Genomic DNA, 27217 nt, shown 5'->3' on the forward strand with positions numbered 1-27217 from the left:
CTCTGGTCACTTAATGAGAAGAGTTCATAAAGTGACCTCTGGCAATGATGTCAAAGTTAAGTATCCAATTCATTCAAATCATATGACTGACATACAGTAGATGGTCAACAACAATCTCTATGCCTTGCAGCCTACTCTAAATATTGAATAAGCTTTCATCTAACCTAAGTGGCAGACGGTGAGGGATATTACTAAGAACTCAACTTAGAACAAAGCACACCATGTCGTCCGAGTGGCTTCTGTTTAAAGTAATCACTTTTTCAATTACCTTGTGTAGGAAAAATGAGACTACATATCAAGAGTGACTTTCAGTCATAGTTACACAAGAATGGCACCTGTCCCTAGGAAATGTGGTTTCCAGGTGAGATTTTGCCTGGGCTTCATGCAGGAGTTACCTGAAGCAGGTAACACCAGGAGTTCCACAGCGAAAACTACATAGACGTGGAGGGGTTCTGCTTTCTGAAATGCCCTGGGTCATAAATATTCTGACCTTGTTTGTATAGGAGGCCAGTTTGTTCACTTAATGAAGACTTTAATTTGCCATCAGCTTGGACTGATTTACTCATTAGTAGCTGCTTCCCCTGACCCACAGCTCTGACTTACAAACCCAGTGTGTTCATTTGCTCGTAGGTAGTGCTGTGCTGCCATCTACAGATAGAAAGAGAGAATGACCATGAGCAGCAAGTTCCAGCCAAGCACAAAACATGGGAAAGAATTAGGTGCAAGTAACAATAATAACAATGCTAAGGAAAAAAAATACATTCCCAGGTATACAACTATGCTCCTGTCTCCAGGTTAAAATAATCGTTAAGACACTGATTGATTTACAAGTAAAATACAACCTAAATGAATCAAGCCATATAATACCACAGCCACAAAATCTTAATCCAGTTACTTTGGGTGGAGCCCAAAATCCATAATACGGATAACTGAAATGGTATGAGATCTACTATAATCATTAACCGGGAAAGCTCCTGCCTGCATTTTCTCAGAAACTTTTTTCCACCCTTCAGTCCTTTGCCCACTCTGGGACGCCAGGCCATCAAGAGCATCCTTCAACAAGCATTTCGAGACCTACTAGTGTTCCAAACATTCACCTAGATACCTGAAATGGAGTGTGCATCACATCAATCTCCACCCCTGGCGACCCCTATGCTCTAGAAGAGTGAAAGATAACATCAAGGTACACTGTATACCGGACAATGACTAGGCCAGTCCTATTCTGTGTTGGAAGGTGGCAGGTGTTTGGAACCAGGATATAAAACTGGAGGCAGGGTGGAGCCACGGAGGAAGGATGAGGTCTTAACTAGGGCTCAGAGGAATTTCATTGAGAAGATGATTATGGAAAGACGCCTCCTATCCACAGGTGAATCTCTGGAGGACGGGAATCACTCAAGCCTAGGCCCCACGGAGTGATACTGTCTGATGTTTTGAGAAAAAAAAAAAAAAAAAAGAGGCTTAGGAGCTGGGTAGCCCAAGAGGTCCCCAGTGGTGAGACCTGAGAGACAGGGAGGGAGCCCAACTTGGAATGTCTTGGAGGCCACTATCAAAGTGCCTTGGATTATTGTGGTGATGATGTTGTCTCAAGATTCATGAGTGCTCACAAAAACAATTTTTCATAGATAACTGTTCACCTTTCATGGGCGCTTTTGATCCATATTTTTAGTTTGTTCATAAAGAAATTCTAAAATGCCTGGTTATAATCATACAGGATACATAAGTATCTTACTTTTACATTTAGCATTAATCACGGGCATTTTTATGATGCTATTTTGTGTTTATCATAAACATTTTATTAGCAGAATAAGGCTTTTCAAGGGGGACATCTGCTTTTAGAGGTTATTGTGAAAATTAAACACAGAGAGAGCTGAGAGTAGTGCCGGCACTGGATAAGCCCAGTAAATGTTAGCGTCGGGTAGATGTATAGCAATTTTCTTTTTTTCCATCTCTAAAAGTTCATTCACAGTGGCTGGCCATAAAAAAAAATAATGCTATGATGAAAATCTTAGTAAACACAGGAATTTTTATGATTATTCCTCAGGACAGACTTCTAAGAATACAACTACTGGGTCAAAGGTGATGGTAGTTTAAGATGTTTTAAATCAAACAACAAATTGCTTTCCTAAAGCGTGAAAGCCCATATTCTGGTTTCTCTTCAGATCATACAAATCTTTCACCTTTTACCAAAGGACAAAAGCTGTTTGTCTCCCTGTGTGAGAATGCGAATTTCAATACCTCTCTTTTTTTCATGTTTTCTAGTATTACCTATTTTCTGTTTTTCTACTTAGCACTTTTTGCATTTCTAATGAGATGATAATAATATTCATGGGTCACCTAAGTAGCACTTCACATTTACCAACTCACTTGTTATGTAAAACAACCAGCTCAGTCAGGTGTTACCATGACTGACCATGTAATCCCCATCTTACAGAGGAGGAAACAGATGTGGAAGGATAAAATAACTTGCCCAAAGACAGAGGAGAAGCATTTCCTGGTGCAGACTCCCTCCGGGTCTTGGAGCTCATGCTTGCTGAAGGCTCCTGCTTTCTCTTTTGTACTCTGCTGCACTGTGTCTGTCACTCCTTTGTCTTTTGTCATTTGACGTCCCCTTGATCACATTTTGTCAGCTGTTTATATAGCAAAGACAACAGCACCCTCACTGTTGTTTGGATGGCTATTTTTAATCTTGATGTGAAATTAGTTGTCCCTTTTACCTTTAACTGCCATTATCCAAAATACCCTTCCTGTCCCCATCCACGAAGGAAAGTGCAGAAGGAGTGATGTGATGGGAGTTAGAGGGCTCTCCTCCCCTGTGTCCCAAGAAGAGCATCAGCCCATCTCCCTGGACCAGCAGAAAAGCATAAGGAAAGAGCAGAAGCGCTTTCCCAGACAGATGGTGGGCCATAGGACAAGTTCTAAGGACCCCTGGCACTTGGAAGTAGGAGGAGGGAAAGGATTCTACTGTCACCACCAAATCTAAAAGGAGGAAACAGGAGTGATCTCTGAAACTGGTCTTGTGCCTGCTGTGGTCTGAATGTCTCTATCTCCCAAATTTGTGCGTTGGAACGCTAACCCCTAAGATGATATTATTAGAGGGCAGGGACTTTGGGAAGTGGCAAGGTTATGCCAATGGGGCCCTCACGGATGGAATTAGAGTCTTTGCAAAAGAGACCCCAAAGAGACACACGTGTACGGGCACAGTGGGAAGACCATCTCTGAACCAGGGAGCAGGACCTCACCAAGCATCAAATCTGCTGGTGCCTCCATCTAGGACGTTTCAGTGTTCAGAACAGTAAGAAATCAGTATCTGCTGTTGATAAGCCACCCCCTCTGTGGCCTTTTTTTTTTTTTAGCCTGAATCAACGAAAACACACTCCACCCCAGGTTCCTCTGTCCCTTGCCTGACAATACACAGTCCACCCAAAATATGGATGGTCCTCAAAACAGTTTGAGGATACAATAATAGATACGATTAGATTGTTTAACCAGCAAACGACACCCTACTAATAAACTGTCTTTTAAGCACACATTCACACAGATGCACCAGATATCTCTCTCTCTCTCACACACACACACACACACACACACACACACACTCACATACACACACTCACATACACACACACACTTACACACACTGACATCTACCTTTAGAATTGTATCTGCATATATTTTACATAATTCAGGCAGAAAGAGATAAAAGCAGTTGCACTCTATCATGCCCGTGGAAAGGGCGCCCGCACCATAAACCAACTTATATCCCCATCAACCAACCTGTATCCCCATCCACCACCATGTCATCTTTTGTACAGATAGCAAATTTATTATTTTTAAATTCTCCTTTTTAAATATGCAGAAGCTTTTACTTTTATCTACTAAAGCATATCTTTCTTATAATTTTACTCCCGTTATGTCTATGTCTAAAGAGTTCTGGCTTCTTCAAAGGTTTGACACAGATTCACTTGTACGTTCTTTCTATGATTTGATTGCTTATCATTTTTTCTGTAATATTTCTGAAACTTCTTTTTGACAATGATGTAACTTGAAGTAAGGAATTTTTTTTCCTGATTCCTATTTGTTCTAGCATCATTTTTCACAAAAATAAATATAAACTTCTCCTTTCCTAAAGATTTGTATGTCTTTTATTCTATGTTGGAAGTGAATTTAGATATTTAAAAGTGAATATTCTTGGAGAGCTATTCTGTTCTATTGATACATCTAACCACAGTCCAGTTTTATGCCACTTTAATTATTATGCCACCTTATTTAAAAGTTTATGCTATTTTTCAATACATGGCATGAATAATCTTTCCAACCTACCCTCATCCCCATTAACCTTTATTATTCAGAATATCCTTTACTATGTATTTATCCTTTAAGATGAAGGGGGGAGTCATTTTGTTTTATAGTTTCCCAACTGTCTAGTCTGGGTCCCCCAACCAAAAAATAATATTAATTCTTATCATATATTAGCAAGCTGTACCTGAATACATTTATGAGGGCCAAAGTGTTTTTATGATTTAAAGTAAAATGTAGGATGGTTAAATTAAAATAATTAACAATAGAATACTATTCAAATAGAGTCAACTGCAAAAACATGGATGGAATTGGAAGCCATTATACTAAGTGAAATAGGCCAAACCCAGAAAAACAAATACTGAATTTTCTGATCTATATGTGGAAAGTAAAACAATTAAAGTTCTTAGTATTTGTCATGATTTAGGTATGAGGTGTCCCCCAAAATCTCATATGTGAGACAATGCAAAAAAATTTAGAGGTGTAATGATTGGGTTATGAGAGTTTAGCATAATCTGTGCATTAATCCCCTGATAGGGATTAACTGGGTGGTAACTGGAGCAGGTAGGGTGTGTCTGGAGGAGGTGGGTCAAGGGGGGAGTGACCTTGGGGTTTATATTTTGTTCTTGGCAAGTGGAGCTCTCCATCTGCTTCCTGAGGCCATATCCCCAGCTGTTTTCCTCTACCACACGCTTCCATGACGTTCTGCCTGGCCTCAGACCCCCAGGCATGGAGTCAGTTGTCTACAGATTGAGCTCTCTGAAACCATGAGCCCCAAAGTAAACTTTCCCTCCTTAAAATTGTTCTTGTAGGTCTTTTAGTCACAGTCTCAAAAAAGTTGACTAACACAGTGTTTTAATTGAAAATTCATTTATTTGACTGGAACCAAATATCTTCCTGGTAGGTTGAGTTGTATGTCCCACAATTCATATGTTGAGGCTCTAATTCCCAATGTGATTGTATTTGGAAAAGGGGCCTTTTAGGGAAGTAATTAAGGTTAAATGAGGTCACAAGGGTGGGACCCTGATTCAGTAGCACTGGCATCCAGAAGAGGAACAGATTACAGACTTCTCTCTCACTCTGTGGCACACAGTGAGAAGGCATCGGTCCACACACCAGGAAGAGCCCTCACCAGAAACTAGATCTGCCGTGCCCTTGATCTTGGACTTCCAACCTCCAGAACTGTGGGAAAATTAATTTCTGTTGTTCAAGTTACCCTGTCTTAGTCAGTTCAGGCTGCTGTAACAAAATTGGCTGGCTGATTCATAAACAACAAAATTTATTTCTGATAGTTCTGAGACTGGGATGTATAAGAGTTTAAGATCAGGTCATCTGCAGACCTTGTGTCTGGTGAGGGGCCATTTCCTGGTTCACAGATGGCACCTTCTGTATGCATCTTCAGCTGGTGGAAGAGGCATTGCAGCATTCTGGGGTCTCTTTTCTTTTTTTTCTTTTTCTTTTTTTTAAGAGAGAATTTTTTTAATACTTATTTTTTAGTTTTCGGTGGACACAACAACTTTATTTTATTTTTATGTGGTGCTGAGGATCGAACCCAGTGTCCCGCGCATGCCAGGCGACCGTGTTACCATTTGAGCCACATCCCCAGCCCCTGGGGTCTCTTTCCTAAGGACACTGATCCCATTTGTTAGGGGCTCTGCCCTCATGAGCTAATCACTCCCCAAAACCCGTATTCCCAATATTATCACCTTGGGGTTGAGTGTTTTAATATATGAACATGGAGGGCAGACACAAACATTCAAACCACTACACACTGAGTTCATGGTATTATTGTGTTACATCATCCTGGAATAATAATATACCCTTTTACTCAGAAATATGGTATAGTTGTCCATTTATTTAAGTTTTTTTTTAATGTCTCTCAATAATAGCTTTTCAATTTCAGTAAGTTCCAGACATTTCTCAATAGAACTTTTTCCAGTAACCGCTGGAATTTTTAAAAAAATCATAACATAGGGTTTTTTTTTTTTAATCAGGAAATTCTCTAAGTATTTCTGATAAAAAGATAACTGCTTTTTAAAACTATTGTGTGTGATCAATCAATGCAAAAAGAAGAATTGAAAAGTAAAATAAAGCCAGAAACAACACCAAAACACATTACTCTATAAAGTTCCATGTAGTTAGAAATGGGCCTCAAATCTCTGTTCTTCCAAGAAAAAAAGTCAAAGGAGGAAACTATCAGTTGGAGGTTACTGTAATCAATGGCTGCAGTTATTCAGTCTTCTTATTTCTAAGGTCTTTCTACTGCTGAAAAGCAGTTTTTCTCCTACAAGTCTCATAAAGGGGACAAAGATCCCTCACAAAAGAGGCTATTGTGTTCTTTAATAGGCCATGACTTAAACATGTTGACCCCCTTCCAACAAAAGCCCTGCAGTATTCATTTTCAAATCTTGGAGTTTCAGGCAAAAAGCTCAACTTAGAATCTTAGAAAAGGCTTGCTAGACACTCACACATCACAGTTTTCCTGAAATAACAGGATTTTCTGCAACTTAGGCTCACAAATATTCAACTTATTCAGCCCCTAAAGAAGGAAGTTTCTAGAAATTCTGGCTAATTACTATACTGGACTAAAGCAATCTCAGTTGCTTTCTCCTGCAATCATGCAATTGATGATTCCATCAATTCCTTAAAACTACACCCATGCTCTCTCATTTCCCCAAAATGGAATGCCCATCCCTGTACACATCATGGTCATTTTCTGGACTCATTCAACAGGCATCCTCCTTCCAACTTTGCTATTCTAAAATAAGAGGAGGAGGTGTTTCCATGGAGATGGGGAAGCATGCGAGGGCAGCAATCTTCCTAAAGAGACCTCTGGGTTTGCACCAGTTGTGCTATCTCAAAGTGGACAGAAATCCCTCTCCTGAAAAAAATGCAGAAGCTGATGAATAAAATATACAGCAAGATCGGCTGCCCATCATGGTGACTCTAGTTAATAACATTATATACTGGAAAATTATTAAGAGAATAAGATTATAAGTATTCTCACCACCTGAAAAATAAAAGGGGGGGGGTAAGTATTTGAGACAGTGCATATCCTAATTAACTAGATCTAACTATTCTACAATGTATACTGTTTTAGCCAGCTTTTTCGATGCTGTGACTAAAGACTCAATCGGTACAAATGTAGAAGAGGAAAGGCTTATTTAGGGGCTCATGGTTTCAGAGGTCTCAATCCATAGGTAGCCGGCTCCATTCCTCGGGGCTCGAGGTAAGGGAGGACATCATGGCGGAAAACTGGGGCAGAAGGAATCAGCTCACATGGTGATCAGGAAGCAGAGAGAGCAACTCCACTTGCCAGATACAAATATGACCCCCAAAGCCATGTCCCCAGTGCCCACCTCCTCTGGCCACACCCTACCACTTCAGTTATACTCAGTTGATCCCTATCAGGGGATTCCTTCACAGACTCACCTCACCTCCAAACCATAACATATACATATATCAAAACATCATGTTGTATACCGTAAATATATCCAATTTTATTAGTCATTAAAAAAAGGCACAGAAGTCAATGAAGAAGCATGCATAAATTTTTTCTCATTTTTAAGTCAATAACCCACTTCGTATCTTCAATAAATTTACTCCTCTGTAGCCCCCTCCTAAAACCTAATTGATTAGTATTTTCTCTGTAATTTGCTATGAAAGACATACTATAGTTTTTGCTTACTTTGTATACTTTTGACAGTCAAGTAATTAATATGATAGCCATAATTATTTAAAACCCAAGTGAAATATATGGATGGATAAATAAATTACAGTATAATGGAATATTATTCAGTTTTAAAAAGGAATGAAGTTCCAATACATGCTATGACTTAGATGAACCTGGAAAACATGCTAAATCGTGTAAGCTGAGCACAGAGAGTCAAATATTATATGATCACCTTTATACAAGATATATCTGAATAGTTAAATGGATAGAAACAGAAAATACAATAGCAGTTACCAGGGCCTTGAAGGAGGAGATAATAAGGACTTACTATTAAGTGGACAGAGTTTCAGTTTGAATGATGAAATAGTTTTGGAAATGGATAGTAGCGATGTTTGCAAAACATTATGACATACTAAATGAAACTGAATTGTGCCTAAAAATGGTTCAAATGGTAAATTTTATGCATATTTTAGCACCATAAAAAATAATAAATTTTTAAAATATCTTCATTACAATAAAGGGAGCTCATGACCCTAAACCCTTTGATATCCTAAAGCCACTGTGAAATACAGTTGTATTCATATTCCTCTAACCAGGCCATAAGATCTTGAGCAACTTTGTACATAATAATATTTAGATGTCATCACACCACCTCCAGAAAGTTTGTGTCAGTTTTACCACTCAGCCAACAGTATTCCTATCTTCACACACGTGTTGACATTAAGTTCTGGCAACCTCATAGAATCTCTGCCTGTGAAACTTGGTTTTATTTCACTGTATTGGTTATGGGTTGAACTTGAAGGTCTTTCCACGTGTCTGTTGGCTACAGTGTGATCTCCACATATTGTTTCTGCCACCCCACCCACAAGCTCACTGTGACCACCTCATCATGGATGGAGGGCTTGCTAAGGGCTTGCTTTATACACTCTTTCCTGACCCCTCCCATCCATGTTACTCCTGTCTCCTTTGGTGCTTACTCCTTTGTGGATTCTTCTTCTTCTTCTTTTTTTTTTTTTTTTTTTTTTTTTTTTTTTTTTTTTTGACATCAGTATTCCTTTGGAGTCTGTCCTGGGTTTTCTCTGCTCACTGTCACATTCTTAGAAAAGCTATCCCACTTACACAGCTTCAAAAGTGAGCCAAATATTAACAGTGTTTTTCAAAATTTTGGCCAAATCTTCCTCTTGAGCACACGTCTTATCTGTGACCACATAGACATCTCCACCTAGAAGCTGCACGTCCTGCTTCAACTGCTGCACAATCATCACTGACTCAGCAACTGGCTCTTAAAACCTGCTTTGAATTTGTGGTTCACGGTCTCATTGAATTACAACGTCTTCCACTCTGTTCTTTTAGAAGTTTGACAATTTTCCATGATTCTTCTTTTCTCTTTTTTTCTTTCTTTCTTGCTTTTTTTTTTAAACCAACTCTACTCTCCACCTCAAATCAGTCACTTTCTATATGTTTTAGGAACCTGGCCACTTTTGCTTTCCTACAAACACATCCCTAGTCCAGCCCAACCCAACCTCTTTGACTCTTTAAACTCCCAATTCCACTCTTTAACATTACAATCCACTCTACAGCCAAAGCAAATTCTTTGAAACACAAGGTTGGTCATATAACACTTTTCAAGCTTCCCCTTGTCTCTAAAATAGATTCCAGACTCCATTGTATATCTAAGAAGATTCAGACCCTTCTCATCCCTCTCCCAGGTCATCACACATGCCACTCCTCCAACCTGAAGCTGGTGGTCCCCACCCCACAAACACAGCATCCGACCATACTAAACATCTTTCGTCTCAACACATAAGCCAGACACTCTCATCCCTCAACATCTGCAAATAATAACAGCAACTAATGCAAACCATAGACAGCATTGCACCATATGGCATTTCTAGGCTCAGAAAAGTCTCACTCAACTTCCTATGTGCCTTTCAGCTTTCCATTGGTTGGCTACTTGCAATGTCTTCTCCATTTCTGAACCACAGAGCAAATCTCAGCCTCTTTCTTTCAAAGATGCTTCTCTCCCTGCAGAAACCCTCTTGTACACGGACAACTTTAGAAATGACCCCAAATAGTCTGCACTTGACTTCCATTTCTGGTGGCTGGAATCCTACAACTCCGACCTCCACCAGTGCCCATCCCACTTATCCTCCATTCTATTGTGGCACTTGTTTTATCCACCTACAACCCCATGAGTGTGGTTCCAGTCCTTTGCATCCTTCTAACTGTAGCAGACTCAGGCCAAAACTTTCTTATTGGGCTTCTCATAACCCCTCTCACTAAGTACAAGGCCAGAGCCTAGTTCTACTGCAAATTTTTCTAAAGAGATTCTCTTTAGAACAAATTCCTTTAGTCTCTTCAGCCACCTTTGTGGGATGGAGGTGGGCGCTCAGCTAAGGATTCTGTTTTAGTCAGCTTTTTTGCTGCTGTAACCAAAAGACCTGCAAGAACAATCTTTTTTGTTTGTTTGTTTGTTTGTGGTATCAGGGATGGAACTCAGGGGCACTCAACCACTGAGCCACATCTCCAACCCTATTTTGTATTTTATTTAGAGACAGGGTCTGTCTGAGTTGCATAGCGCCTTGCTTTTTGCTGAGGCTGCCTTTGAACTCTCGATCCTCTTGCTTCAGCCTTCCAAGCCACTGGGATTACAGGCATGTGCCACCACACCCAGCAACAAGAGCAATCTTGAGGAAAAGTTTATTGGGGGACTCATACTTTCAGAGGTCTCAATCTATAGACAGCTGGCTCCATTCCTTGGGGCCTAGAATGAGGCAGAACATCATGGCACAAGTGTGTGACAGAGAAAAGCATCTGGGAACGTGACACTAGGAAGCACAGAGAGAGAGATTCCACTCATGAGAGTCTCACCTTACCTGCCACACCATACTTAACTTCAGTTATTCCCTATCAGAGAATTAGTGCGGTTGGGTTAAAGCTGTCATAACCCAGTCATTTAACCTCTAAACTTTCCTACATTGTCTCACTCATGAGATTCTGGGGGACACCTCACATGTAACCATAAGATATTCCAAAGCCAGTTCTTGGCCAGCTCCTTTTTGAATGCTGCATAGGAGACAGGGGTGAATGTTGAGAAGTTGGAGAACATAGAGGAGACCTCTGACTAAATGGTGATAAGAAAAGGAGGCAGTGATGTGAAATATACCTGATAGCATAGTATTAGTCAGCTCAGAATGCTATAACAAAATACCAGGGACTGGGTGGCTTAAACAACAAACATTTACTTCTCTCATTTCCAGAGGCTGGAAAGTCAAGATTAAGGTGCTTGGAAATTCAGTTTCTGGCAAGGTTTTCTTTCCTTACATGTAGATAGCTTCCCTCTCTATGTGTTCCCATATAGCAGATAAAGACATTTCACATCTCCTTCTTTTCTTACAAGGACACTAATCCTATCAGGAGGGCACCAGCCTTAAGACCTCATCTAAATCAAATTACCTCCCCAAAACTTCACCTCCCAAAACATATTACCCTAGGACTTAAGGATTCAACATTATGAATTTGAAGTGTCAGGAGACCTGACACTTGTTCAGGCATGACAGAGAGAAAGGCCATGGTAAAAAATTTGTTTCATTTTAAAACCTAAGGGATCTGAGGTGGTACAGGGTAGAAACTGTACTATCCTGTAGACTTACAGTGTCTCTGAAGGTTTTCAGTACCTTGCTGTTAAGGGGGAGACAAATAATAACAGCAACAGCAACCAATGCAAACAATATACAGCATTACACCAAATAACTTCTGCTAAAACATCTAAACTATGGAGCCTAGATACCTTTCAACAGATGAATGAATAAGGAAAATGTGGTATATATACACAGCCATAAAGACAAATGAAATTATGGCATTTGCTGATGAATGGATAGAACTGGAGACTATCATGCTAAGTGAAATAAGCCAATCCCCCAAAACCAAAGGTCAAATGTTTTCTCTTATATACAGATGCTGACTCACAATAAGGGATTTGGCGGGGGGGGGGGGGGTAATAGAAGTACTTTGGATAAGACAAAGGAGAATGAAGGGAAGGGAGGGAGAATAGGAACAGGAGAGAATCAGACGTTGCTTTCCTAAATGAATACACGACCAGTGTAACTCCACACTGTGTACAACCAGAACAGGAAGTTGTACTCCATGTACGTATAAAATTTCAAAATACTCTCTAGCGTCATGTATAACTAAAAAGAACAAATAATAATAATAATAAAAAACCCAAGGGAAATCACTGACGGTGTTGGATAGAAGACATGACCTGCTTGCAGGTCATAAAAAGGTTATCCTTTCTTTGTGGGGAAAGAAATATAAGGGACAGGAGGAGAGCGGGAGACCAGATGGAGGGCATCTGAGACCACTCCATCCTACGTGGTGCTAGAACCAACGGGCATTGCTGGCACACTGGACATGAGAAATGGAGTAAAGGGAGAAACGAAGGGTGATTCCAAGGATTTTGACGCCACAATGGAGTGAAGAGTGGTGAGATTTACTGAGATGAAAATGACTAGAAGGGCAGTGGAAAGATCCAGCTCAGGGAATTGTTAAAAAAAATCTGTTTTGGTTATATTAAGAGTGAGATGATTGTTAGGCAGCAAAATGATCAGACCAAGAAGGCAACTGGAGAGCCGGGCATGGCGGCGCATGCCTGTAATCCCAGTGGCATAGGAGGCTGAGGCAGGAAGATCACGAGTTCAAAGCCAGCTTTAGCAACTTAGTGAGGCCCTATGCAACTCAGTGAGACCCTGTCTCTAAATAAAATATTTCTTTAAAAGGGCTGAGGATGTGGCTCAGTGGTTAAGCCCCCTTGGGTTCAATCCCTGGTACAAAAAAAGAAGGCAACTGAAGTCTAGAGTTTTGATGTTCTAGTGTTCTGGTTACTGCTCTGTAATAAATCACCCCTAAAACTTAGCAACATAACCACAAGATAAATTCTGTTTGTTTTTTAATGTTCACAGACTCAGTGGCACGGGCCCTTGGTTCTGTTTCACAAATCTGAGGCCTCAGGGAGATTCTGGGCTTGTCTTGAGTGACAGAGGGTTGAGCTATCTGGAGGCTTCTTTACCCATGTCTGGCACCGAGCTGGGCTGCCCTGAAGGCTGGGAACAGCGGGTATGGGCGGGGGTGCCCACACATGGCCTTTGCCCATGAGCTGGCTTTCTCACAACCTGATAAAGTACGTGCAGCCAGGCTTGTTCATGATAATTCAGGGTTCCAAGAGCAAAAGCTCTGAAAGTGGAAGCAGGTGGCAGCATCGCCTTTGTGACCAACCTCAGAAGTCACATCTCATCACTTCCACAGTATTGAACTTTGCTGATCAACGTAGTCACAGCCCACCCAGACTCAAGAAGAGCGGTCTGTGATACCACCTTTCTTTTTTCTTTTTCCTTTTTTTTTTTATACCACCTTTCAGTAGGACTAATGCCCCCAAACCTAAATAGCCCCCATATTCCCTGCCAGATAGCAGAGACCTAAAAGAAAAGAATGGAAAGGGTGGGTCATAGCAAAGTGAAAGTTAGAAACCAACTTCATGAAAGGGAGATGGCGAGAAAAGTCAGAGACAGAAAATAGGCAGATGTGGTGATGCACACCTGGAATCCCAGCTACTCAGGAGGCTGAGGCAGGAGGATTGCAATTTTGAGACCAGTCTCAACAATTTTGCAAGACAGTATCTCAAAATGAAAAATAAAAAGGAGTAGAGATGGGATAAAAATTAAAAAGGGGCTGGGGTTGAGGCTCTGAGGTAGAGCGCTCGCCTACCATGTCTACCATGTTCGATCCTCAGCACCACATAAAAATAAAGATCCACCTATAACTAAAAATAAATATTTAAAAAAAATTAAAAAGGAATCCCTGTGTTCAATCCCCAGTACCAGCACCAAAACATTTAAAAATGTACAGGTTTACTATCAACTGTCTCAATATATCCTGGAGGTTGAAATAAAAACTAAACCTTCTAATTTTGTATGTACCAGATTTATTAGATAAGCCAAACCCAGAGAATACAATGCAGTTATGGCTTGGATTCTCTTTCACGTCTTCTGACATTCTTTGGGTATTCTGTCCCTGCCCTTCGGTGGTAGTCACTTGGGTAAACTTCAAAACATCACCAGTGTTTTTGTCTGTAAGAATGGTTTTATTTTCAAACATTCAATAACCCAGAAAAAAAATCTGTTTAAAATACATACACTTTTTGAAGATTGGATAGTTTCAGAGGAAAACTCAGCACCCTGGAGTCTCTTGAATTCTTGAAGGTCTGACAAAGCTGGACTTGCTTTGCAGCAACTGGCAGGAGCCAGGCAGTACCTGCCCCCTCTGGGATGAGGCCAGTGCACTCTGGCCCACAACCCTGGTCCTCCTGTTTTCTGAAGTGCACTAAATTCTTCTGTTTCGTCTCCTGACTCTGGGCCCAGCCCCAGTGAATGGACACGTGCTCTCTTCTTTCCCTGTCCTGACCCTGCATTCTTCCTTCCTGTTGAGCCCCTATTTATAGTTTTCTCCTCGATGTTGATGTCATCTTTCACTTGGGACGCATATTTGTGAGCCCCTTAAGGTCCTCCCCAGGGCCATGGGTGAAGCATCTTCCCACTGACATCTGAGATTGACCATTCCACCCAGACTGTTGCTCTTCACTGTACAAACACGGACTTTTCTGTTCTTTGTCATGAATTCAGAAACTGAAGACAGCTTATGTGCTTATATGGCTTTAGCCTACCTAACCCCTGTGGCATGTCTTTGGCACCAATGCTGGCCCCTGTGGGGTGGCTACAAGTAACAGGGCAGGCTCTATCCCCTGCCATGCTCTCTCCTCTGTATGTTTTCCTGGAAAGCCCCACCAGTCTCTCCACCATCAGATTTCTCCCGGGAGAAGCATGACCTCTCACACTGCACCGACCCACCTCCCAAATTCTTAGGAATCCACATCAACTTTACCCTGGAATCCTTTCCTGCTTGCCTCTAAGAGCAACAGAGGGGAGCACACAAGTTTTTGCATCTTGGACACATCCAGTCAGGAGTGAGGTTTCCGCCTCTTCCCCCAGACAACTCATCTCTATGGGGGGTTCCCCTGGGGGTTCCTGTCACTTGACTTGCAGGTACAAAAGCTCCCATTCCACAGCACTTTCTACTTGTGAATTCACTAAAACAAATCTAGCCTCTCAAGGAATCATCAGCTTTTTGTAGGCTGGAATCCAGAAATAGTCTGGTCAAAAGAATATACTGCACTTGTAAATCCTAAAGGACAGTGTGTAGTTCCTGCTGGGCTGTGACAGAGTTTTGTGAATGGGTGAATGAGGTGCCTTCCAGAGAGGGCAGATCTTGCTCCATGGAAGGAGCCTCTGTTCTGCCCAGTCCCTGAGAGTGAACGTGGTCAAAAGCTAACCTCAGAGGCTGAGATGGGAGGACTGAACTGCTCTGCATATTCCAGAGAGAAGAAAGCAGGGGCCCTAGGGCCAATCCAGACAGGAAGGAAGAGAGAGGAACCTAGGGAGGGAACACAGCTGGAACATCAGGAGGCTGGGCAGCCTGTGAAATTTTCAAGATGAAGGGAGAGACCTTCAGAAAGGTCTACAGAACAGCTCTGAATTCATCTGTATTGCCGCAATGTAAATAAAATATTTCCCAATTTTTCACCAAAGCCTAGCCTATGCACAAAACTTAATGCCAGTTTATGAGAGTTGTGTATTTGCTTACTTAAATCGTGGAACTAAAGGCAGTCATTGAATCGAATGCCTCTGTCAGCAATGTGTTCAACACAGAACAGGCTACTAATAAGCTAGACAGGTCTGACAGAAGGAAGTGCCTCAGACAGGGTGACCAGAAGCCCCTCAGCCAGTCACTGGGACACTTGCACCCTGGAAATCCCCGACTCGGCCACCACCACAAAGCACTCTCAATGAGTATGTGTTGCACTGGTTTGGATTTTCACAGGGTAGGAATGGAGGTTGGAGTCAGTCTTACCTTGACCTCAATGGCCAGAAGAAACAAGATGGAAGACATATGTGTAGGAAAACTTTACCTAAGGGAAATGAAGCAATTTTCTTTAGCTGTGCAGACATTAAACATCGCAGCAAGTCATCACCCTAGGTCTGTCTTAACTCCAGTTCCATGCACTTTTTATTCCTGCCCACACACCCCTGACTGAAGGGCTTGGATTTGTGCCTGAGTCATTGCCTAAGTTTGTGCACTTGCTTTTTTCCTTAAGTGCATACTTTGTACTCATTCTATTCTAAGTGTGCTGGCAGTAGTCTGCTCTCCAGACCCTAGTGAACACAAGACGACTCTATTAAGTGCTTGGACCAGCCAACTTCTCCCACTTTATCTATGTGTTCCACTCCTCGCTCCTATAAATTTCAAACTCCATCCTTCACTCCACATTTAGCTGCCCTCCCACATTCTTCTCATCAGTTTAGCAAAAACAGAACAGTCCGAGAAGATTCCTCAGTAGAAGGATCCTCAGTAGATGACATTTCCCACAGACCCCCAATTTGGAGCCCTTAAATGTTAAAGTCTTTTAAAAACCAGAACAAAAGCTCAGATGAGGTCAAAACATGTTTTTCTTGTTTGTTAATTCTTTCTGCAGAAAAAAATTATGTGCTAAGCATTTAAGGCCATTATTTAAATAAAAATAAATATGCATATTTTAGAAAAGAAGATTCTTTGAGATCAAATCAGTCCAAAGAAAAATTCTGCGAGTTTCTTAAGTGGACCAATGGGGCATTTCTTTAGAAAGATTAAATTCTACTAGATATTTCAATATTTAATATTACTGTGGGTATGATTAACAGGATTTCTTTGCATGAGAAGAATGTCATATCAGAAACTTGCATATCAAAAATGTACTTAGAGTATTATTTAGGTCCTGTCTCCTGAAAGAGGGAAATTAACTGTTTAGGAAATAATTTGGGGGATGGTGATAAAATGTAAAATAAAAGCTGAGAAGAAAAACAGTAACTGCAGAAAACATGGCTATGTTTAAATTAAAGAGGAATTTCAGTTTCTAAAATCTTGTTCATGATTTTTTATTTACACTTGGCTGTTTAAATTAAAGAGGAATTTCAGTTTCTAAAATCTTGTTCATGATTTTTTATTTACACTTGATAGACAATACAGATAACAGAGATAGGGACAGGAGGCAAAGTGTTTGTACAAGGCGATGCTTTGCTTTTAGACCTGAACCTCTGTTCCTTCTAGAGATGGAGTGAGAAGATGGAAGGGCAAGACTTTCTTTGGGGTTATCCTGCTGAGTCTCTTCTTGCAAAAGTCTCAAAGCCCCCAGACTCACTGCCTCCACCATATTCCTCCTCACATTCCCCCTTATGCTTGGAAGGACAGCATCCCTTAACTTCTTTTCACTCCTTCCCTGAAGAGGTGCAGTTCCCTGGCTTACTGATAAATCTGGGGAGAATAACTGATGGTTTTCTGCCCAGCACATTCTTTCTCTTGGTATATGACTATCTCCAAATATCACCAGCTGCTCTCTGCTCCTCCATATCACCCCCACGCCCCATTGCTGAGGGTAGGTGCAGTCAGTATAAGCAGTGCTGTGCAGCTTAGAGGAAAATCTCTCTTCATGGAAATCAGGGGTGGGAAAAAGCTTCCTTCCTTCCGAAAGTAGGAAGCAAACTGATAAGGTCAACTTGCCTAATTCTGGAGTTTGCCCCTAGGCTCTTACTCTAAACTATTCCTCATTAGCAACTGAGGTTTTATTTTGGTTTTCCACCAATTTCCTGTATTTCTCCAGTTGTTCATCTATGGAATGTGGAATGTTCATCTAGGAATATGAATGAAGCTTTTGGAAACCCAACACTTGAGGGCATTGTTCAGAGACTTAAATCAGAATAGAACTTGGGAGGTAGCACATCCATGGATTGTCAGCCATGGTGTGTGTGTCATGGAGACTTGTAGTGAGCAGTGGGTCTTCACAGCAGTGAAGTTGGTCTGGGTGAGAGATCATAGACCAACCTGTCCACATTTTCCATCTGGAGGGTCATCGTGGAGGATGATGCTTTACCTTCAGAATGCAACTTTCTGTGGAGTCCCAACTGTCCTCCACGGACCTCAGAAAAGCCAACTGGACATGTCTAAGCAAAAGGCACCCAACCCCCACCAGAGAAGCAGGTCACCTCTCACAGGAATGGTGTGATTCCCTTGGGCACTCAGTGTACCATTGGATCCCAAGAACTCAAAGTGACTCAGCATTAATGATGGACACACACGATTATCCTGTGCAGTATTTGTGCCAGCTGCTTTCAAAACAAGCCAATCCCCAGCCATTAGAGCAGTTATCCCAGACAGAGCCATGGAAGACACTCTGTGGCTATCTGAGGGAAGGAAAATACATGGAGAATGTCCTTGTCTGGGCTTCCCTGAGGCCTGTCAGTCAATACTTTCTTTTTGGAATCTACTACCTATGATCTTTGAGACCAACTGACAGATAGTTCCCCCTCCCCCACTCCAATGGAGCAAGAGGCCTTTAAAAGTGAGTACAATGTGGTATAAACTAGGGACAGTGGCCTGTGGGTGTCCTACCACCATCAGCTCCATGGCTCTACAAGGGACAATGAACCCAATGGCAGTGACCCTGGGTAGGGGAAGGAGTTCAAGGTGCCACCGCTACAGTTGGGGGTGGGGGTGTATTAAGTAAAACGTGCTGCTTTTCCACTGCTTTCAGGGTGGCTGGGTTCCAGTGTACTACAGAGTGCTTGGTCAGCTTGCCTAATTCTGGAGTTTGCCCCTAGGCTGTTACTCTAAACTATTCCTCATTAGCAACTGAGGTTTTATTTTGGTTTTCCACCAATTTCCTGTATTTCAACTGGCGGCATCCCACCAGTGAGCCCCAAATCCCACTGAGCATTCAGACTCAAAGAGGGAAGGGTAGAGGCATCAGCACTGGCTCCATGGGGCTCATCCATAGTTGACCTTGAATCACTTAGATCCACAGAGGAGAAGCCATCCCCAGAAGGCAATTCTCTTAGGCCTACAAAACCCATCAGGTCTGACAGTGCCCACACATGGGAAGGTGGGCTTGAAGCTCCTAAGGGAGACCTCAGTTAGTTAGGGGGCCAGAAGTACCTAGTTGGCAGAAGAAATGTCAATTAAGACATCATGCAATGGTGAGACCAGAATGAAGTCCTGAGAGTTGTCCCAATGCAGACTAAGGAGAGGTTGTAAGTCCCAGGATATGAGGATCTCTCAGAAAACAAGATCTTCAGTTGTTGTATCCCTGTATACCACTGAGTTTCCATCCTTTGAATTAGGGATAGGAAATTTAAGACAGAGCAAATTTTCAGTTTTTGATTCAGAGTAGCCCTTAAATTTACTTATTGGGATTTGGTTGGATCCATTTCAGAGCCTCCTGGTAGCTCTAAGTCAGAGGAATATGTCTGCGATAACAGATATAAAGCCTGAAAACTGGCTTATTTCAAAACAAGTGTGGTTGTGAGGCCAAGACTGTGATAATTTTATGATAACTCTTCCTACTCTGAAAGGTGAGCTCATCAGCCAGCCTTGAACATTGTCCTCCCGGAGCCCTGCAGGAAGCACCCGCCAGAGACAACTGCACCTCCAGCTTCCAAAAGAGCCTCAATCTCACCTAGGCATCAGAACTTCCTGGCTGAGACTCACCAAATGAAACATTTAGTAGAGTAGTTTTTACATGTTTTTCATGAAGTGTTTGAACTTTGAACTCATGTGGGCAAGATAATTTAGTTATTTAATTCCTTTAATGTCTTCAGATCTTAAAAATTTTTGAGCTTCTTCTATATTTTTTCCACCCCTAAAAGTTGAATAAAAGGGAACCAGTGTTTGGTGGTATACTCCTGTAATCCCAGTGGCTCAAGAAGCTGAGGCAGAAGAATCACTGGTTCGAAGCCAGCCTCAGCAACTTATCAAGGTTGTAAGCAACCTAGTGAGACCCTGTCTCAAAATAAGAAATTAAAGGACTGGGCATATGGCTCAGTGGTTAAGCACCACTGGGTCAAAAAAAAAAAGTTGAATAAAAGAAGGGGATTCCATTTCAAATTTGGTATATCACTATTATCAGACAACCCTTCATGCATTTTTCTTTTGGAAATCTTTCTGCATTGGGATTTAATCTCAATGCATAATACATCTCTGACATGTGACAATGGACAGTGAGGCAGGGACAGTGACAATGGACAGTGACACAGGGAATTAGGAATGGGAAATATAGGAGGGAGTTAATTCTCACCCACTGGTATATAGTGGTCTTTAAACTTACTTACTTAGTAAGTAAATAAGTTTTAAATTTGTTCCAGAGCCTTCTGGATCCCAAGGACTCAAAGTAACTCAACATTAATGATGGACACACACGATTACTCTGTGCAGTATTTGTTCCAGAGCCTTCTGAGAGACCAACTATCTACCATCCACCACAACCCCAGGAAATGGTAGCCAAGGCTGGTCTTGGGAAGCATCCTCGAAGGGCTAAATGGCCTGTTGAGCAGTGGGGCAATGGTTAAGTCCAACGCTTCCAGAAAACTGGAGAATGTTAACAGGAACACACTTCCCTAACCCAGGTCTTCAGAAAAAGCATTCCCTTGAACACCCTCCAGACCTCTGTATCCCTTCCTCAGAGGAACTAAGCCTACTCAGCTCCACGCAAACTGGTCTCCATTGCCTTCCTGTAGAGAGAACATGTTATTGCTGCCACAGGGCACTGCACCCGAGGATGGGCTGGGGTGACTGGTAGATGGGTAGGTCTGCCTAACTCCAGAATTCTCTCCTGGAAAATCACTGAGCTAAAAGCTAGAAAGCCATGGTTCCATTCTGTCCTGAATCTGCAAAAGTTTAATCCCTGGCTGGGTAAAGAATGCTATTTATCGGCCTCCCTCAAAAATCTTAACACCTACTACTTAGCACTTCTGTTGTTGTTAACACCCTTCCAGTCTGACCTCAGGTTGCTGTTAATTCAATTCCACGGTGCAAGGCAACATGCAAGATGCACACTGGTAAAGGACGGCTGCCCTCAAAGGCTTCGTCCAGATTGAGCCTCTCATGGCCCAGGTGCACTCCAGGTTTGTGCCAGGCCCGCCTTTGTCCAGAGACCATCCTTCTCTCTATTCAGACTGAACTCCCTTTCAAAGCTTGGTGAAATCCCATGTGTCTTATTCGCTCCTCTCCAAATTCTTGTAGCCATCACACGGCCTCACTTGACTGTTTACTGACATGCCACCCTGATTCCATCAATATGTCAGGGTTGCTCAAAATCAGCACCTCCAGTGGATCGTAGGATGTTTGGTAGCACCCAGACCTCTGATGGCAAATTTTCCCCCTTCAGAACTGCTGTTACTAGACCAGAAGACCATGACAAAACACTGGGCCCTGTAAGAAACTGAATCTAACAGGATTACTGACTCAGTGGGTTGTGTTTAAAAATCAATGAGCGGTGGAGATAAAACCGTGCAAAGGCCCATCACTCAAAGACAGAAATCCAGTTAATCTGATGCAAGACTCAAATCTGGACTTCCTAAAACACCTGAGTCCTGGGAATATCTTTTTCAGGTGTGATAATCAACTAATGAAAATTTCTCTCCTATCAATGCCAGTCTTACTTAACTTCTGATTACCAATCAAAAGATTCAAATTAGTAAAATGACAGGAAAGGTGAGAAAACGGGATGGAATGTACAACTCTATTCAACTAAAAGTGATTTTAGAGAATTTTATTTTATGGTTAATTTTTCATGAACATTATTTATAGTTTTACTACATTTAGATAAACCTTAAGAAGAAAGTGTAAATTAAATACTATGAAAGTGTACTCTTAATGAAACATGGTTTTAATAGGATATGGATATATAAGTCTAGTGGTTTTATTGCATTGTTAGAAAATTATAATATGAAAGATACAAAAAAAATCAACAATGTTATTATTTCTGTTTATTTTACAATCAGTATGCCATCTTTTGCCATATGGCTTTAAATTTTTATGCTATCCAACCGGTTTCAAAGAATAGTTTATTACATGCCTTAATAAAACATTTAAAATATTTACAAGTTCAAAATAGATGCTTCGTAACTGAAAAAAGTTCACCTGAGAATTCTTTATAACATTGCCATTTGTTTTTCCAAGTTGTTAACGTGGCTGAATGTCCACATGCAATCTATATTGTCTACTGCATCAAATACTTTTAATTCCTTACTTAAAACTGATTAAGCATTAAGTGAAACTGTTATAAAACTTACAGATGGAGAACCAAGTTTATATCCTCAATTGTTTCAAATATAACAATTAAACAAATTATTCGTTATAGATATTGAAATAAGAAAAATTTTAAGGTAATATGATTTTACTGAGCTTTAAAAAAAAATCAACAAGCACTGAGAAGGCCGGTTCATAAAATAAGGAACAATGATCATGTAAATATGCAATATACAAACTGAAAATGACATTTTCAAAATTTTGCATGAAGGAAAAGGCATACACTGTATACACATAATCCTATCATTTGTCTTCGGCAGCCTCAAAAAAAAATTGCCTTGAAACAAATTTTCTTAGAAAAAACTTCTTTAGAAGTTAACGTCAGAGTAGGCATAAATGTGTAATGCTATGCAATATATAGAAAACTTCCCCACCTTATGGCCAAAAGACAAAGATTAAAATCTTTCCTGTCCATCTATAATACAACTTGAAAATCATGTAGGTATGAGGTAGTGTAGTTATTGTATTACATGCTGGCTATTAAAAGTTATGCTAAATTTAAGAAATATTACACTTGGCCAATTATCAGATACCATTAAAATAAATCTTTAATGCTAAACTTCATAGGTAGAGAGAAATTTAAACCAAGTGCCTTAAAATTTATATTTAAACTGTGAAGACAACTAGGTTTTATCATAAAACATTAACTTTTCAAAGCAAATATATACAGTTGCAATTAAAGCAAAAGATTATTTAACATTTGCAAAAACTGAGGGACAGACAGCTGAGTGTACAATGAGGTAGGAAATCAAGGATTCCATTGGCTTGTATAAGACTTTACACTTTGTAAACCAGAAAAGTTTTTATATTATTTTATATGTGAAGTTGAAATTTAAAATTACAGATATCAAAGAAATAGCTACATGGGGAGGTATGTGTATATATATATATATATATATATATATATATATATACACACACACACACACACACACATGCACAATTCTTTCTTGGGACAGGATGCATTATCATAGAACGGCCATTCTCCCTGACAAGTTGAGTGTACTTCTGAAAGCCTCCAGAAAACAATCCCAACTAATTTTCTCTTCCAAGTCAATAACAGAGAGAACATAACAACACTGAAGAGAGAATAGTGATATCTGCTCCAAGGCCCCCTCCCCCCCAACCCCATGAACAAGAGTAATGTTCAACAAATTACTCTGAAATACTGAGACTGGTCCCCATATTCTCTCAAGGCAATACCCTACTTGCTTCCAAATCATGCACACACAGTGGGTGGTCATTTCCCCTGTAAGCTACCCGGGCCCTTCACTGAAGGTGCAGTCCAGAGAAGTGTCACTTTCAAGACATCTGACTAGATGAAGTAAAGTACTTTCTATTCCAAATAAACTACTTTGTACCCTTGGAAACTGGGTTCCATTTGTCTTCAGCAGCCTCATATTTCTGTAAATGTGAATACATTATCTGAAATGCCTGGGACAAGATTGTGTCAGATTTCAGATATTTTTTTTGGAAAAAAAAAATTATGTTTTTGAAAAAAAATTATATGAGTAAAAAATGAGATATCCTGGGGACAGGATCTGAGTCTAAACACAAAATTGATTTGTTTCATATACACCATAGCCTACAGTTACTTCAAATTTTGTTGTGTGCGCTCATGTTTGAGCGCTACCTGTACATGAGATCAGGTATGAAATTTTTTGCTATGGTATCATGTCAACATTCAAAAAGTTTCAGATTTGGGAGCATTTTGGATTCTCAATTAAGGATGCTAACCCTGTATATTTTCTTTTTTAATTGCTGAGGTCTATACCTTGCATCTGACTTTCAAATCTGCAATCCCAGAATGGTTTAAGCATTACTGCAAAATGTTATGGGATAGTTACTCAGATTATAAATACATTTTATGATAGGATCAAAGAAAGAAAAAGACTGATTTTTAAAGTGTGCCTTTATGCAGCATCAAAATAGGGAAAGAAAATAGAAATAAATCTGGTTCCCAAATGCAAACCCATAAACAAACAAGATTAAGTTTCATCCTTTTTCACAAACCTGCAGAGTTATAGATACACTGTTAACTAAAATAATGCTTTTTAGAAGTATACCATAGGACTTTAAAAATAGCATGAAAAATGAATTGCACTCCTGGTAAGTGTAGGTAATCCCCAACCCACTGCCATGCCTGCTTTCCTGGCATACGTGACTTAGGGCAGAAAAGTGAACAGTCTTCTATTTTGGCAAGCTCCCCTGGATCCCAGATCAGGCTGCCAGTACACACACTCAAGTGATGACATCCTGAGTCCTGACTCTCCTGGTACGGGGCAAGAACATCAGGAAACAGCAATTTCATAATGAGCTCAGATGGAGAAGATACTGAAGAGGGGAAAAGAGGGAAAATGATACCTATCTACTACTGCAGTGCAGCCACAAATTCTATAATCAATAAAAACAAAGAGGAGCAGAAGCCTCCGCCTTGGGTCGACCCTTGCTGGCTCCTAGATCCTCCCTAGGAGGAGCCTCCAGGTTCTGGCAGAGGCTGCAGGGGAAAGCTCTGGGATTCAGCAAGAAGACTTACTTTTCACACTGCAGCTCTGCACAAACATTCCCCACGCTGACACCCTCCCGCTGTGTAGACTGGAACTCTTATTAGCAATGCTTGGGGAGATATTTTCTTTAAACCAGTACATTGCATAAAGGTCAATTTTTAAACTTCTGCAGGCCGCTTCTTCAGTAGGAGCTATCTGGAAATGTTTCAAGCTGTTAGACTGTTTGACATTCTGCAGTTTTCATTCTCATGGTCATTTTGAATACTGGGAAATTATTTTATTCTTTAAAATGCAAGTATGAGGGCTGGGGACGTAGCTCAGTTGGTAGAGCGCTTACCTCGCATGCACAAGGCCCTGGGGTCAATCCCCAGCACCACCACACACAAAATAAATCAGATTTCCACATGTGATTTTTCAGTATCTGGAAAACAAATCATTTCTGTGTCTTGTGGAAATCAAGGAGAAATCAGGGTTGACTGGAGAGAAATTTCCTGAACAGAAAGCTAGGAGGGGAAAACACAACATTGATAAGTAGGGGATGGCCTTACTAGGCTTTCAAGACAATGCCGAACTTCAGTAGAAAATCTGCGGGGCTGGAGGAAGGGAGTCCAAGTTTACTCATCAGTAGTACATTTATCAGTCATCTGCTGACAGAAGTCAGAGATCCCACCACTCTGCCTCTGCTCCACCTGCCCGGCTGGATCGGAGGCTGCACTGGAAATGGACTCCTGCCCCCGGATGTAGCCGGCCTCACTGCTTCCTCTCCCATTGGGAGGCAGCGCAGCTGGAGGCCCATCAGAGAGACTGAAAACTGATGGTACCGAGGGCTCCCCATCAGGAGTACTTTTTCCTTTTTCAGAAATTAAAAACGAAAGTGGGCAATCGGAAGCAGAGTACTTGGCGAGGATCTGTATTTGCTCTTGACTCAGAGCTGCTTCTTTACAGACTTTCTGGCAAAGCCCAGTCAGGTTCTGCTTTGTCTCACCCAGAGTGGACAAAATGTGGTCTCTCTCCTTCAACAGGCTCGCCTTCTCATTTTGCTGTGAGGGGGGAAAGAGAAAACCGTGACTGAGATTTCTTAGCTCAAGCAACATTTCTATGGCAATGAACATGCAATGTCTCCTTATTAAATAAGAAGACAGGGAATTTTCCTTTTCAAAACATATGTTAAATGCCAAGAGTACTGAATCTCTTGAGTCAGACATCTTAGAATTCGCAATTTTTCAGATTTAGAAAGAGTGGGCGTACATATAATTCCTTCAGGTGGTCTGGGGCAGTACCCCACTATCAAACCTCTATATTTTTAAGCAAAACAACACAATACCAAATAAAGCACAAAGTAGGGGAAAAACTCTGTGTTATCAATTTAGGTGAGTTTAGGACCAAGAGTTTGTAACAAACTTGCAGTTTTCAGAGTATTTTGTATTTGAACATTGCACATCGGGCAGACAGACGCTTCACTAAGGAGACACCATTGTAATATTCAAGTGAAGACTGCTTTTTTGAGTAGCTGATTTGTGCCAAATATTATACAAAATGTTTTAAAATACGCAATTTCACTAAATAATCCACACATTGATTGCTGATTTAAACCCAGTTAATAAATGGAACTAATAGTTTAGCGTGTCAAAAGACAGAAAGTGAGGGGGTAAATTCCGAAGTGTTAAGAACCTGGGAAGAGTAATTCTTTTTTTTTTTTTTTTCAATTTCTTATTAAGTAGATTTTATTTTTATAACAGGTTTAGATTTTCAGAGAAGAGAATATCATTACCATATACCTATATCTAGTTCCCCTATCATAAACATTACACTAATATGGCACATTTGTTGCAACTGATGAACAAATACATTAATACAACACAATACAAATATGTTAATAGATTATTTGGATGACCTTTTTTTTCTCTTTTACATTTTCTTTATTTTTTAAAAAAAAATGACAGTGGAAGAGTAATTCTGTTTTGTTATTTTTGTTATTATAATTTTTACAAATCTTACCCCTACAAAAATCTATCATAGGATTTTTCCAAAAGTTTTCCTGGTTCCTGCCTTTCTGTCCATGTCACTCACTACTGCTGACAGCATGTCTTTTTCTATCCTCATCCCACCTCATCCTTCATATTCTACCATTTTATTGCTGCCAATCTAATGTGAGCTAGGAGACCTAATAAGCTGTTTATAAAGTTACAGTAAATAAATGTTGATAAAAGGTCAAAGGTTTCCCTTATGATATTTAGGAAAACTTTCTTGGAAAACCAGGACATGTTTTGCTTCTTTCTGCTTGCTGACGGAGAGCTGGTGCTGCCAATTAACATGGAGATGGGTTATTTCATACTGCTAATCTGTAATGCTGTCCTTCAGAGTCTCTGCTGGCACAAAAATATAACTAAAATGGTATTAGGAACTTTTGCTTAATACAAAAGTACTGTTAAGACATTTAGGGACTGAGGACATAGCTCAGTGGTAGAATGCTTCCCTAGCATGTTTAGAGCCCTGGGTTCAACCTCCAATACCA

General features: G+C 40.7%; 1 protein-coding gene across 2 annotated transcripts in view; it reads right to left on the reverse strand.

The window, feature by feature from the left end:
- Positions 1–21856: 21856 nt before the first annotated feature.
- The window catches only part of Bach1 (BTB domain and CNC homolog 1), a 43867-nt gene continuing 38506 nt past the window's right edge, over positions 21857–27217 (reverse strand). For both annotated transcript variants that reach the window (XM_076868318.2, XM_076868317.2), the window contains exon 5: positions 21857–25742. In XM_076868318.2, the coding sequence (XP_076724433.2) occupies positions 25317–25742 (426 nt within the window). In that variant the 3' untranslated portion in view covers positions 21857–25316. The remainder of the gene's footprint in view (positions 25743–27217) is intronic.

The sequence above is a fragment of the Callospermophilus lateralis genome, chromosome 10 (genome assembly GCF_048772815.1).
Source record: "Callospermophilus lateralis isolate mCalLat2 chromosome 10, mCalLat2.hap1, whole genome shotgun sequence".
In the NCBI taxonomy this organism is placed as follows: domain Eukaryota; kingdom Metazoa; phylum Chordata; class Mammalia; order Rodentia; family Sciuridae; genus Callospermophilus; species Callospermophilus lateralis.